This window comes from Notechis scutatus, chromosome 3 (genome assembly GCF_049901735.1).
Source record: "Notechis scutatus isolate UNSWTSFEM ecotype Mainland chromosome 3, rNotScu1.2, whole genome shotgun sequence".
In the NCBI taxonomy this organism is placed as follows: domain Eukaryota; kingdom Metazoa; phylum Chordata; class Lepidosauria; order Squamata; family Elapidae; genus Notechis; species Notechis scutatus.
The window spans coordinates 41,965,198-41,980,985 of NC_142011.1; the positions used below are offsets into that span (position 1 = coordinate 41,965,198).

The window sequence follows — 15,788 nt, forward strand, 5'->3', positions numbered from 1 at the left end:
GGAGATATTCAGAGATGTATCTGCCTTGAAAGTAGCCCATGTTGAACTGTATAGCACAGTCAAATATCAGGAGTTAACAAGAAGAAATGTTTTATGACACTTGTGTTATGTCACAAAATGGTTTATGATATTTTTATGTCATAACATGTTTTACAAATTTGCAAAAATTTGATTACCCAGGAATTATGGACCCCAGATTTTGGATGCATTGTGAAAGTTAGTTCATTTAGGTACCTTAATTGAAAAGGTTTTGCCCTATATTTGCCCTATACATTATTTTGCCCAGTTAAAAGTTACATACACAAAACCTTTAGCAGTATAGCAAGCAATTCAGAGGGTGCGGAACAGAGACAGTAATGTTTTGGTACCAGGACTGAGTATCAAATCATAAAAATATAACAGCATATCAAAGAATTTGGTTTGTGTTTAATATTCTGCCAAAAAAATTAGTCCTTAGTTCCTTGGTTTTCACTTTAAAGGGTCTCCTCCTGAATTGGTACCTTTTTAGAAAACAATAATTAGATCTATTTTTACATTGTAGCATCTCATCTTAAGTTCTCAACTGGAGTTCAAAATCGGTTGACAGTTTGACAGAAGAAATATAGATTTAAATCTGTTAAAAAATTATTCAAGAAACTTTAACTAAAGGAACTATAATCCTGTGTAAGTCTACAAGTAAACTTCAGGGCTTTATATCCAAGAAAATCTATAAGGTTTTATAGCCTTAATATATGTGATTTAGCCTTTTAATAGATTGATCAATTCAGCTACATATTTCCATATTTGTAAATGAGTAAACCAAGCCTATTTCTCAATATGTATTTCTGTATTTTTTTCAAACGATCCTAGCACATTTATAGCAGTAGGCACTACTTTAGAAGACAAATTCATTTGTCTGTAAAACCAACAAAGAAATGAAAAGTTTAAAGTTAGGTTTGCCACCTACCATTTTATAAGAAGTTCTATTAATGCATTTTTTAAATTGGGATACCTTACAATTTTATATGTACATAATTAGGGCTTTCATTAAAATAAATAATACTTTCAAATTAATATGTATTAGATTGCATAGTTTATAATGAATTAATGTAAGCTGTTTATTCCAATAGCCCCATAAAAAGACATTGAAAACATATATATGTTTAATCAGAAATATAAATGATATATTTTATCATTTAAATTAAATTAAGTGTTGATTTAAATCAACCTTTTACAATCTGGTATGTCTGAAGATGAAGTGGGTTGGAATTATGGCTTCTAGAATGCCATGTTAGCATAGTCTTTGATCATATGAGGTTGGTATTCCAGATCACAGTTTCTAAACTTCAGCAACTTTAAGACAGCTACTTCTACTTCCCAACATTCTCTAGCAAGCATCTTAAACTTGCTGAGGTTAAGAAAACTAGTCTAGATGGTAGACATTTGGTATATCTGGATGGCAGCTGCTTGGCCCAGTTTGTTTAACCTATCAAACATCAGCAACCTAAATGTTAGTATCTCTCCCTTTGTTTTACACTTGGTACATATCCAAACTAATAGTGTTAATTGATTATATAAATATCTTGAATATTTGGAGGAGTCTGCATACCTTCCTAGAACAATCTTTGGGAAACATAAAGGAATTAAAATTTGACCTCAGGAACGGTATATTTATATTTATATGGGTCTGTTACCTGGAATCCTGACACAAGTAAGATCAAACTTTGTCCCGTACAAAGTTCCAGCCGACAACACACCCACTTTTATCCCCTGTGGGGTGTGGCTCAATGACTCAGTTCACTCTCTGACCCTCCCACGCCTCCTATGTTGCTGCTCACGTTTCTCCCTACGACACTGCCTAGGATCAAGCCAACATTCTTCCTCTTGACTCCCTGTCAGGGGCTGCTCCGATATGCCTTCCTCCTGATTAATCTCAGGCTGTTCCTCTTGGTTGTCTGATGAAACCTGAGGGATTATCAGGGAGAAAGGCATTGCCAGAGAGGAAGGTCCTGGGGAGGAAGGCATTCCCAGTTCCTCCTCCTCATCTTCCAAGTCCTCTTCTTCTAACAGCACAGGCTCGGGAATCGGAGCCACAACACAAATATATCTATTTTTCTGTAGCCAAAACTACAGGGACCAAAATATGCATGGAGGAAAATAAAATTAAACAGAGCAACAAAAATGGGAATAGGAGGAATGGGAATTAAGAAAATGTGATGGATTATAGTAAGAAGTGGACTCCCAGGAGGGACGTGGTATATTTTATACAACTAAGGGCAACACAGCTCAAATATCATGTGTGAGAGAAAGAGGATGAAGCCAGCTCCTCCTTAACAGTTCACATAGTATATTGTAGATGCAGATAGTAGAGTCCTTAGTCTGGCAAGATTTTGTCTACAGGTGTTAAACAATAAAGAACTAAGCTTATTATGGCCTGATAAATGAGGACAAATGGTGTAGACCAGGGGTGTCAAACTGGTGGCCCATGGGCCGGATAAGGCGCTTGCAGACCACACCCACCCCAGCTCCATGAAGGGAAAAAACATCGAGATATATCACGTGATGGTGTGATGCCCCTAGTTTGAAACCTGTGGCATAGACTGTCCTGAACCAACATAACGTCAAAGATAAGCTTCTTGCATTTTACCAGTTTCCTGAAAGACAGGCCTTTTGCTCTTTCTCTTTCATTACCTGTCCTCAGACTTATAGTTTGTTGAATTGAAGTATACTTCAATTTGGTATACACAGCTGTTTGATATGAATTATTGTTTCATAGAAAGGGAATGTTTGGGGAACATTATCACCTTGTTGATAGCATCATCATGATCATTCAACATTACTGGAAAAAAATATGTTCAGAAAGACAATAATAGAGATTAGACCAGAGGTGGTATTCAGCCAGTTCTGACCAGTTCTGGAGAAGCAGTAGCGGAAATTTTGAGTAGTTCGGAGAACTGGCAAATCCCACCTCTGACTTTCCCTGCCCCCATCTATTCTCTACCTCCCATTGAGTCCCAGCTGATCGGCTGGGTCTTCTTTTGTTGCCCTGCACAGTAGAACAGAGCTGGAAAGCAGGTTAGTGGAGTGGGGAGGGAATGGGGATTTTGCAGTAACCTTCTCCTGCCACACCCACAAAGCCACGCTCACAGAACTGGTAGTAAAAATTTTTGAATCCCACTACTAGATTAGACCATATTTATTTTCCAGACCTCACATTTTCCAGATATTTTTTACAATGACAATTGGGATCTAAACACAACTAAAGACCTATTTAAAATGGCAGGGAAGAAACCTTGATTGTGTTGGAACATTCTCGAACCAGAACCAGTGGACATCTTAGTTTCCAGCCTCACATTCTTGCCACATAATCACACCTCTCTGAGCTGTGTTTTCTAGTAGTTAATACAGCCCATAATTTACTTTAACAAGCTTCTCAGGTGAACAGCATGAATTAACAAGTATGATCAGCAGACACACTCAAAATCTATAAGCCCCACCTCTGTTGGAAAGCTCTGCAGGAAGTTGCTGCAAAGAAAGTAAACATTAAAGCACATCAAAAGAAGGGAGGCAAATAAAGTATGCATGATCAGCAGTAAAAGAAGCAGAAAAATCCTTGCCCACTGCAATTCCATTACTGGTTCAAAATTGGAAATAGACAAGGAATTAAATATAATTTCATTACACAAAGGGCATCTGCATGTGTGTGCTTTCTCTCCCTCTCCACCCACTAGCAAATCTGTATGCTCCTGCTGTTTTTCTCAGATCAATTAAAGCACCACTGCACCATTTTAAGCTCTGCCCATTTCAGGCATCTGGATCATGATATAAATAAGAAAAGTTATGATTTGCACACACTTGCACACACATGCAAAAGAGGCCCAAATATCTGCAAAATACTTGCCTCTATCATATGTGATTTTTTTCTGTTTAGCAGATGTAGCTCATTAATTCCCTTTCTAATTAGGAAAGAGCTGGAAGAAATGTATTTCTTATGGAAATACATATCTGACTATTTCTTCTATAACAATGAGCATGCACCTGAAATTCTTCAAATAGCTGTTCTTCTGGATTGTCATTTCAATAAAGATCATACACACTAAATTCATCTCTCCTTTTAACTTACGAATTCTTGGACCAATTTTCCATCTAGATAGCCAAAATAAGCTTTGAAAACTAACAAGCTATTTGTAGCACAGTTGACACAGTATTGCTTGTATAAAATATTATTCTTTTCTCATGAGTAACATATATTTTAATCTCATTTAACTGATATCTTAACTGGCACTGTTCCAGTGTTCTCGTATAGTCCAAAACTAAGTTTAATATTTTATAGCAAGGACAAGCTAACAGGGTAGACTCACAAAGAGCAGAAATGCAAAGCATTTGAAAGATCCTTTCAATTCAGAAGAAATACTAATTTCTGAGAATAATAAGGAATTATGAAATGGTAGGAAGAGGGTAGGGGATATAGATAATGGTAAGATAAAAACACTTAAGTGCCAGTTGTTCTAATGGGCTATTGATACCTGACAATCATCTATATACTACTAAAATTATTGTGTCCGTAAATTTTAACCAAGTGAAACGGTGCCTCATAGGGCAATTCCCATGGAATTGAAACTTGGCAAATTTTATTAAACATTTTATGGCATAACATTATCATAAAACATTTTTTGGCATAAGAGTATTATAAAACATTTTATGATATAAAATTATCATGAAGCTTTTTATGACATAACACAAAATGTCATTAAACATTTCCTGTGGTCAACTCCCAATGTTTGATTGGGCTATACAGTTCATTATGGCCTACTTTCAAGGCAGATACATGTCTGACTATTTCCCTGAATTTTCAAGAGCTTTTCAACGCCATAAGAAGCTCTGCTATTGTTAAAGGCACTAAAGAATCTTGTCAGAAAATGTCTCTGAAACAATGATCCAAAGGGTCACAAATTGTCTAATATTTTCTAAAGGTGGTTTCTCAGGGTGGCTATTCCATACAGGTAATTTTGGGATTGCTATGTATCAAGTTGCATCTATTATCAGAAAATATTAGGATTTAAGTAGTTATTGGTATGGATTGGAAAATCAACACGAGAAGAAAAATTAAGAAGGCGACAGTGGCATGAAAAATAACACAAGACATTTGAGAAAGGATAAATATACAACCAAAATAGAAACATTTTCAAAACAGTTGTCCAAATTAACTGCATTTTAAGAAGTCAGTCAACCCGAACTGACATGGAATCAGTTGGTTGTATGATACTTTCAACACAATTCCAAATTGCAGTTCATCATATCCTTTATTTTTGGGGGGAAATTTTTTAAAACCTTGGCAAGTTTTTATTTGGATGTCCATTTCTCACAACTTACAACCAAGGTGTGCCTAATAAATCATACATAGTTGCTAGCTTGCCACACAATGGCTAACTTTACCAAACCAGAAAATATATCCTAGAATGGGCCTTTAGGATCCTCTATGGAAAAAAAACCCAATAATGCGACAGCGTAAGAGGGAAATTGTACTGAAAGCCATTTATGTAATCTTTGACTTACAACAGTTCATTTAGTGACAGTTCAAAGTTACAACAGCATTGGAAAAAAAATGACCTATGATCCTTTTTAATAGTTGCGACCCTTGTAGCATCCCCAGTCAAGTGATCAAAATTCAGATGCTTGGCAACTGACTCATATTTATGATGGTTGCAGTGCCCTGGGATCATGTGATCTCTTTTTGCAAACTTCTGATGAATAAAGTTAGAGGGGAGGCCAGATTCCCTTAACGACTATGTTGCTAACTTAAGAACTGCCACCATTCACTTAAGAACTATGGTAAGAAAGGTTGTAAAATAGAGCAACACACACTTAACTACTGTCTCACTTATCAACAGAAAATTTTAGCTAAGTTGTGGTTGTAAATTGAGGACTATCTGTACCTATTCTGTGTATTCCTCAGGATTATTTGCATCCAGGGGTAGGCTGCTGGGGGTTCACGGGGGTTCGGGAGAGCCTCTAAAATTTTGTGCAGTTTGAAGAACCTCCAAATCCCACTCCTGGCTGGCCACCCCTCCCTTCCCAGGAGTCCCCAAGTGGCCCATTTTAATTGCAGGTAAGTACCGGGCACTTGCAGAGGCTCGGGGAGGGTGAAAAACGGGCCTCCCTGAAGTTTGGGAATGCTAGAAATGAGCCCATCTCTGGTTTCCAGAGAACCTCTGGAGCCCGCAGAGGGCAAAAATACCTCCCCCCCCACTGTGGTGCAGGAGGCTGACTAGGCCACCCACACGATGGCCATGCTCATCCAGCAATTAAAAATTTTGAAGCCCACCCCTGCCTGCATCATATTATTAAGGCCTATGATGGGGGGGGGGGATTCTACAGGTTCACACCTGTTCACTAGAACCGGTTGTTAACATTCTAAGCAGTTTGGAGAACCAGTTGTTAGAAGAAATTACTGGCCTAATCCTGTAAGGAAGGCAGGAAGGAAACATTCTGGTGTTGCTTACAGAAACTGCCTTTCCGTTAACCCTTATTACTTTCTTGGCAGGACTAGACTTCCTGTTTCAGGAATGTCTCCAGAGTTTGTTTTCCCTTCCTTTATTGGTACTTTGCTTGTGTGGAGTGACCATTCAAAGTTACAATAGCACTGAAAAAAGTGACTTATGACCATTTTTACACTTATGACTGTTGCAGCATCCCCACAGTCATGAGAGGCCAGGAGAGGAGATGTGTGCCTTGATGTGAATGATATTGAGTTGGCCATGCCCAGCCAATAACATGACCACCAAGCCACGTCCACCCAGTCACATGACCACCAAGCCACACCCATCAACTAAGCCATGCCCACAGAATCAGTTGTTAAAAAATTTGAATCCCACCCCTGCCTATGATGGGATTTCCTTGTAAGCAAACATGCATAGGATTGCTTTGTAAGGCAGAACCATTATCAATAGCCATTACATTTGAAGAAGGGACAATTAAATGTGAAGAAAACAGACTTGCCTGTAACAATGCAATAAATGTATTGTCCAGCCTACATCTAAGACTAGATTCACACTCAGTTTACTAAGTGCGCTAACTGTACATGGAGATTTGTATGTGTCATATACTACAAGGCATTCCTTATGTTTTCCTTGCATAATCAAAAGGTTTCCCAGATGTAACAATTCCTACCCCATGAGAGCTGCTTTTTTTTTTCTTCAGCTATCATTCTATCTCCTCTGCCCACATAGATTCTATTCGGGTAACTTCTATATTGCTTCTGTATTACAACTTATTAACCACAACTAGCTTCATCGAACTCTGAGGAAGCCAGGCACAAATTATATTTACCAATCTGTTCCCATCTCTGCTTAAGTTAGTCTAAAGTAGCCAGCCATTGAATACAGTTTTGTTCATTTACTGGAAGATAGCATCTATGGAAATAGTGCAAATTTTTTTTTGGAAGGTTAACTCTGAGTAGTTAGAATACATATAATCTTGGAAATCGCAATGCATCCACAATTGATGGGGGGGGGGGAGTTGGGGAAGCCAGTGGATGCCAGATCAATATATAAAGAACGTAATACGATTGTATTTAATGAACAGGCAATTAAACAAACATGTGGAGTATTTATGTTCATAAACAAGGTTGCTAAATATATAATACAATGATATGTTTAATGATGCGCAATGCCTGGTTTTGCTGAAGCAATATCTCTCCGAGAGGAATTCAAAATAGAAAAAGCTTAGAAAGAGAGCAACTCTATTTCTCCATTTATTATCTTTAATGGCTTTTTCATTCTAGGAATGCAAATAAAACCTGGCAAAGATAAAGATGAATTTGAAATGGGAGTAAAGGATATTTGGAATCAGAAGTTGAAAAAAGAAATATAAAAGGGATGAAATTTCCCACATGTGAAGACTTTAGTCATTCTCAATCTGGTGTCTTGAAGGTGAACTGGATAACAAATTCTATTGAACCAAGATACTGTGCATGTTGATTACAAAACACATTTGCAAGGCACCAGGTCAAGGAAGGCTGATTTGCCCCTATGATTTGCTAAACTAAACATATCCCCTTGTTATAATAATGTAAAATAAGAATGTCTAGGAGACCTCTTCCTTACCAGGTAGCAAAGAATAAGAAGGCTGAAAATCTGAGATTGGCTTAAAATACTCCACTAAACCAAAGACTATGATGTGTACAGAATTTGAAAGCATTATGGGCATGGTGAAGTTCCATATTGTTAGTCAGTTGATTATTCAAATGGAAAAACATGAGATAGATGAAATATGGTTACACTGAAAAGGAGCAAGAATCCCTATCTGCCCTATCATTTATAAGGCAATCATATTTCCTCAAAATTCAGCTGATTGCAACAGTTTGGTCTCCTTAGTATAAAGCAGGGGGTGATAAAGAATATTTTTGCATCCAGAGAGTATAGCATTTAATAGATTTCTTTCAGTGATCAAGAAGATCCAGATGTTATGAAGGTGATGTGATGATCTTATTTCAGAAATTGAATTTTTGATCCTTTCTTCATATTTAGAACAGTAAACAGTGGCATCTTTAACATTAATAGGCACATCAAGCTGTTAGGGGATTAATGCACCAAGAATGTGGCAACATAATGAATTCAAGTCAATTAATCTTTATGTAAAGCAAAGATTTGCAAACAGCCTTCTTTAGATATTTTAAGGCATCTTCTTGAGATTGAGATGAAATATTGGAATGACATAGATATGCCTCTTTCATATGAACTTAATCAGATGTTAGACTTTTCTCTTTACAATTTAGCCAGGAAACATTTAACTCAAAGAACAAGAACCCAGACGCTCTAATTAATAGTATTTATTATAAGAACTGCAAAAGAAAATATATTTAATATGGTATATATAACAAAAGAATTCCAATATATTCTAAGGAGATGCTCATTTATAGGCAGTAAAAACGTTGTCCATTTCTTTATGCTTTTTTAAAAAGTTGATAGGTGGAGATTGACGTCTTTGTGAAGGTGGGACAATCTGTATCTATGTCCATCATTTTGGGAACTATTCTTCCTTTTATCATTATGAAAATTAATTCTTGCACCAGACTCAGAAGAATTTTTAAAAGCAAAAACCTAATTTAAGATGTGATTTGCTGATCTTTAGTCAACAATGATAAATTGCATCACCTGATTTCATATAAATGTATCAGAATGAACTACTAACTCTTGGTATGATATAGCTTATACCAGTTTTTGCTAAAAGGTAGCCAGGTATGTTGGAAACAAATGTAGGCAGCTCTCAGAATTCCTAGCCATGTTACACTTTGAGATCTGTCATTAATCAGGTAAGCCTCTGGTTGTGATTGGCACTGAAAATGATGTGCATGTGTTTTTTAAATAAAAGTAAATAAATGAATATGCCTAGTGCTCTAGATTCATTGGTAGCAGTATTTAGTTGGGAAACAATCTTAAATTGTAATGTTTGTATCCCATATGTTATCAACATCTTCCAAAGAACTCTCTAATTGTAACCTCTAACTCTAAGGATTATGAAGAATTGAAAACAGTAAATAAGGAATCAATGAAAATAACTCCCACAAGTGAAGATGAGTATTAGGAGATAGATGTACCCTGTTTATAAATTCAGAGCTGCCTAAATGGCTCATTTGAGGGCTCATTTGACTTGGAATGCAAAAGTAGAATTTGGTAGTTTTCGGTTATTCTTACAATATTTATTCAAGTCAGTTCAAAACATTCAGGATTATTATGCTATTGGAGTTAAACTGTAAAATGAAAACCCAATTTTCCCCTCAGTGTGCTGTCAAGGTTAAAAATTAAACACTAAATTAGTGTTTTGCAAACTTGACATCTTTAAGAAGTTTGTCAACTTTCAAAATTTTCCAGTAAGCATGCTGGCATAGTTCTAGGAATTGAAGTCCAAACATGTCAAAGTTGACAAGTTTGAGACACATTGCACCAACCAACAGTACGGTTTATTTCCCAGGAACATTTGTGAAAATAATTAATCAGTGATAAACTTGACTATATTCAACTAGTTTCTCAGAGATAAGATGGAAGAAAAGTTAAATCTGTTGACAATTTGCAGGGAACTTTTTACAAAATTGGACATTCCTGATGATTGGGTTGTATTTGCAAAAGTGACAACATCTTCCTAATCACTATATAATTAATTTGGTAAGTAAGGGATATTTTTCAGATATGTAGAACACTGTTGTGTCATTTTTTTTGCATTACGCATGAGAGGTGTAGTTGTATTTTATGCTGAGTACATCCATAGCTTTAAGGGAAGTATAGGAGAGAGGGAAGGGCCAGAGACTAGATCCAGAAATCTTTGAGTCAGTGACACCCACAAGTCCACACCCATTGCAAGTTGGGTAACTTGTGTTTACTTTGCAATTCATTTATGCAAAACTAAGGTGAGGTTCAAGCTGCATTCAACTATTTTTTTAGTCCATGCAGCATAAAAATATTGTAAACATTTCATTCAAGCAGCTGTTTAATATATAGGCATGGAGCATCTTCTACATTATTCTTAGCTATTCATTTACCTCAGTAGCTTTCTCAAAAGAAAGCATCAAAACTTTGCATGTAATTTTCCACAGTACTCCATGCTAATCACAAGCATGGATGGACCAGAACAATGTTATATCCTATGGAGCAAATGTCCTCAAACTTGGTATATATATTCCAAATTCTCAGTGGTATATGAACTGGCTGAGGAAACGTGACAAATAAAGTATACAGATTGAGATAGGGAATCATAAATATATAGCAATAACATGTTTTCTTTCAAAGGATGTGCAGTCCAATGTTAGCAGCAGAAGAATACAGAGACAATTATTGGAAATACAAGAAAATAACCAACTGAATTTTATTTCTGTACCCAGTATTGGACTAATATAGCTAAGGCAGCAGATCTTCTGAAGGCATGCAGGACAGCCTATGTACCATATACATATCTCTGGATACCCGTGAATAACCTCAGACTGACAGGAGGGAAGTTCAAAATAATGTAAGAAAGTATTGCTTCTCAGAAAGAATAGTGGAAACTTGGAACCAACTTCCAGCAGAGGCAGCGGATCAGTCATCAATAACATGCTTTACAGATGTTTGGGATAAACACATGGCCATCATAAAAAAAAATTAAAAACAAGAGAGAGCTCAAACTGCATATTTTGTACATTTTTTGTATGTGATAGAGAGGAAGGAGACATTAAATTTGATTCCCTTTGTCATTCCAACCTTGCCCAGTACACACAGACTTGCTCAACTCATTGTCCAGACTATAAATGGCCCTTGCTGGCAAAAAAAAAGTTCACTTCTATTTTAAGATCAACACAAAGGTCTCAGGTAAACAACTAGAAATCTTGTGAGCAAAAACTGTCTCATAAATATTTACAAAGAAACCTAAAGTAAAATATTTTTTAGGACTTCCCTGTTTATTCCATCCTTGATATGAACACAAAATCACATTAGCAATTTTGCCTACATCAAGCCACATCCTAGATATGCCTTTTTAAATCTCATTTCTCTGTAGGAGCTATAATTCACTTTTGTGAAAAATGGTGCATTGATCTATGCATTGGTACATTTATATTTCACTCCATTCTTTCTGCCCTTCTTCGTTGCACAGGGAGAAATTGATATCGCAAAACCTGAATTATCTTGGCACAAGATAGAAACATGTTGTGTAGGGGACAGATTGCTCAGCTTTGTATATATACAAAAAGAACATGGAATCAGTTTTAGATATTTGTGCAACAAAGAATGAAAAAAACATTGATCCACTGTTCCTCATTTCTTCTTGAGCTTATTTTGGAATGACACAGAAAAGTGGATGCTGAGCTAAAAATAAGTGTAAGAAGGAAGCAGAGCCCTCTAAATATTTTTTCAGGACTAATTCCATAATTAGGCTGCATGGTAAAGCAGTAAGAATTCCTTCCTCTTGGAAATTGCATTGCCTAGGCTGTTAACAGTTATAAGTTATACTGAAGCCTCTCATGATTCAACTGTGTTTTCATTTTTACAGACATATTATCATATTTATACCTTACGGCTGAGAGTTGAAAGTATATGTGGACAGGAGTAAGAACTACCAATAGGGAATGTGAAGAATAGCAACAAAGATGTCCTTTGTAGATTTAATTCCTTACTCTTCAGTCAAAATATGCACACCTATTCAATCTTGACAGCTTACCAGCCCACCAGAAAGAATATCTGAATGTAATCGGGACATCTCAAAACACATATCTCTAACAGTCATACCTAAAATAGATCAAATGTCAGCAGATACTATCTCAAACTGAGATAGTTTTAAGTATTTAATTACCAAGCTCTATTTTAGTTAATTAGGAACAAGTCAAAGGATAAAGTTTCCCATTTCTTTAATTCCATAGGGTTTGCTCTTTCTTTCTCTCTTTTTTTTTGAAAAAAAAAAAAAAGGTTGTCAGATTTGGGCTGCAAAAATCAGGAAATTGGCAAAGAAACCTCTAACTCTTTGCTGACATCTGGCGATTGTCCAAATTTTTGCAGCTCAGAACAAGAAGCCCTAAACAAGAAGCAACAATCCTGGATACTGAAATACCTCTATAGTATATATGCTGTGGAAGCAAAACATTTTGTCTCTGGAGGTAACATAGGGGCACAAGTTGCATAAAGTAGTGACCTTTAAAGGCACCATTTATGAAGAATTTTAACATGCCATTTCCATCTATTCCATTGGCCTTTGCATTCAATTCGTCTGGACAATTCCTGGCTGAAGCAAATAAGTGTTGCATGGCTACCTTGGTGGAAGAGATCTTAAATTTGCCAGATTAATCACATCATAGACACTCTGCATTTCAAGTGAATTCAGAGTTAATACTCACCCATCTGAGCCTGAAGGCTATTGTACCACAATTACAGGCTACAAGAGAGAATTACCACCCACAGAACAAGTCTTTTGCTGTCATTACCAGAGGCCACTAGCACATATCCATCTAAAGGCCTTCTGATGGCTGCAATCAGAACAATTCTAATCCCATATGAAATGACAAACATTTTATTAAATTGACTCAGAAAATCAAATTCTCATTCTGCTCTTTAAACAGTGTTTTTACAGGAGCTACAGTTGGAATCTGCTGTACTCATTCTTATGTTTAATTATTTGAGACGGCACAAGGATCCAGGCTGCTAGCTTGGTTTTACAGGTTACAACATGTTTCTATTTTATACAGTCATTCTTACCAAATACTTAGTGTAGATTTCTAGCTGAATTGTTGCTTAATATAGATCTCTTGGAGTACAAATTAAACATGCACACCACTGCCACCCAGGTAAAAGCTCTGATGGCTGGATCAGTTCTACAGTACAGAGCCAGTTCAGGTGAAAGTCCACAAAGTATAAATCAATTCTCCTTTTCCTTCCCACTCTTCCTTGAAAACTCAAAGAAGCCATACTCACCTGAGGTTTTCAGGCTGTCAGAGGTGACCTCTTGTGTGAAGATCCAAGGAGGGTTGGTGACAAAGAGAGAGCTGGTAGAATTGTTGGCATGCTTTTTCCCAAAGAGTCGGCTAAAGGTTCCCTGAACTGAATTATGCTTCTTCATCCTTGTTTCTGCTTTCCCTAATGTTTCTTAGCTCCTCCGTTTAGCAAAACATATTTCCAGTTTGCTCGGCTTCCACCTAGCACACAGAGCCCCGGCAGGTGTTAGTCTGTGGAACTCTCTTTTCAGCTGCTTTAAAGCTAAACCACCTGAGCAGGTAGAGGGCTGGCTGCTATTGCCTGGCCACACCCCACAGCAGCTCCTTCCGTCAAATTCTTTACTTGCTGCTACAATAAGTCATTGTTAAGCCCAAACAGTTCTTTACCTCTGAACTGGTGAGGGTCTTCCCCAGGGCAGTGCGACATCCCAAGGATGACTATAAGCTTAACAGTGCTTCCCCAGAAAACTGCAAAAAAACAAGCACATTGTCCAGATGTTCAGATTAAAACCAAGTAAATGAGTATGTATTTGTTAGCAACACAGCTTCTTCAGCCTGCCAGGTCAATATTTATTTAACTTTATAACCTTGTCTGTTGTTAAAGATTCAGAAGCAACATTTGTAAATGTGCATTTTTAAAGAGAAATTGATATATTTTCAATTTAAGTAAGTTTCATGCATGCACGAGAACTCAGCCATGGCAGAAGTTCAGAAGCGGAGGTCTTAAAATCTTTCAGGAACCTCTGAAAATCTGGAATGTCGCTGTCATGTGCCATCCAAAAGTTATCACCAAATTGTCATGTTTAATGTCATTGAAAGGCAAAATGATGAATATATATATACTACAGCTGCCAAAGCAGTTGCTTCCAGGTACACAAGCATATGTATTATTTGTAGGAATGACCTAAAGCAAATGTGTCTTTTTGTGAGAGCACAGTGCAGCTGCAGAAAGTAATCACACAGTCAAAGAGAGAGGAACAGTTGCTTCAAAGAAGTTCTTTACCTTTTAGACAGCTGCTTACATGAGCACCTCCAAACATTCCAAAGCACTACGTGGCATTTCATATAAATAAAATAGAATAAGATAGGATAGGATAGGATAGGATAGAACAGAATAGAATTTTTTTTTTTTTAGTAAAAGTTTTATTGATTTTAACAACAAACAAAAACACATAAAACATAAAACATAACATAAAAACATCATCATCCTTCATAAATTTACAGACAGTGTATCGGTTGGTTTACCACTCCTTTTTGTGCATCCATTTCATAGTCATCATAATAATTATATTACATAATAACTCATATTATCAATCAACAATTATATATCCTAATATCATTATTAAACAATAATTTGACTATAATTTTACTAATTCATACTTAAGCGAGATAACTATAGTTTAGTTAATTTATTTTCTAACAAATCATAAAATCATACCAAGTCTATCTTAATAAAATATTATAAAAATATTATCAAAACCAAAAAAAATATGTATATTCATTATTTCCTAGGTTTCTAAATATTTTATTATTATATTGTATTATCTAACCATTGATAAAAAAGATCCCAAACTTCATAAAATTGTTTATCTTCTTGTTCTCTAATTTCAAATGTCAATCTACTCATTTCAGCACATTCCAATATTTTCTTAATAACTTCTTCTTCTAATGGTATTTTCTCATTCTTCCAATTTTTAGCAAATACAATCCTAGCCGCTGTTAATACATTTACAATCAAATACTTTAAGTTTTTATTATATGTATCAGGTAAGATTCCCAATTAAAAAAATCTCTGGTTTCAAATCTATATGTTTCTTTGTCATTTTTTCCAACCATATGCGAATTCTAGTCCAATATTTTCTAGCGTCCTCACAAGTCCACCACATATGGTAATATGAGCTAGGTATCTGATGACATTTCCAGCACTTTTCAGATTTATTCTTGAACATTCTTGCTATTCTTGTTGGGGGAAAATGCCACCTGTAAAACATCTTATACAAAATTTCTTTATATGCTGTTGACATTGTCATTTTATAATTTTGAGACCACAATTTTTGCCATTTCTCTAAATCAATCCCATATCCAAAATTCTTCCCCCAAGCAATCATTGTTTCTTTAACTTGTTCTTCCTCTAATTTAATTTCCAACAAATAATTATATAATTTTTTGATTACTTTTTCATCAGTACCTGTCAAAATCCTATCTAAATCAGTCAATTTATCATAGAATCCTTCCATTTTAGAATCTTTAAGATACCTTGAATGTATTTGCGCATATGAAAACCAATTCATCTTTATGCCTTGTTCTTCTAAATTTTGCATCGTTTTAAGTTCACCCTTTTCATCTAGTAATTCCCCAT

The 15,788-nt window shown here is 36.0% G+C and overlaps 1 protein-coding gene across 1 annotated transcript in view; it reads right to left on the reverse strand.

Annotated features, from left to right (window-relative positions):
• C3H6orf132 (chromosome 3 C6orf132 homolog) overlaps nucleotides 1–13,940 on the reverse strand; it is a 44,646-nt gene extending 30,706 nt beyond the window's left edge. The window contains exon 1 of the mRNA XM_026675185.2: nucleotides 13,410–13,940. Within this exon, the coding sequence (XP_026530970.2) occupies nucleotides 13,410–13,554 (145 nt within the window). The 5' untranslated portion in view covers nucleotides 13,555–13,940. The remainder of the gene's footprint in view (nucleotides 1–13,409) is intronic.
• Nucleotides 13,941–15,788: the final 1,848 nt, after the last annotated feature.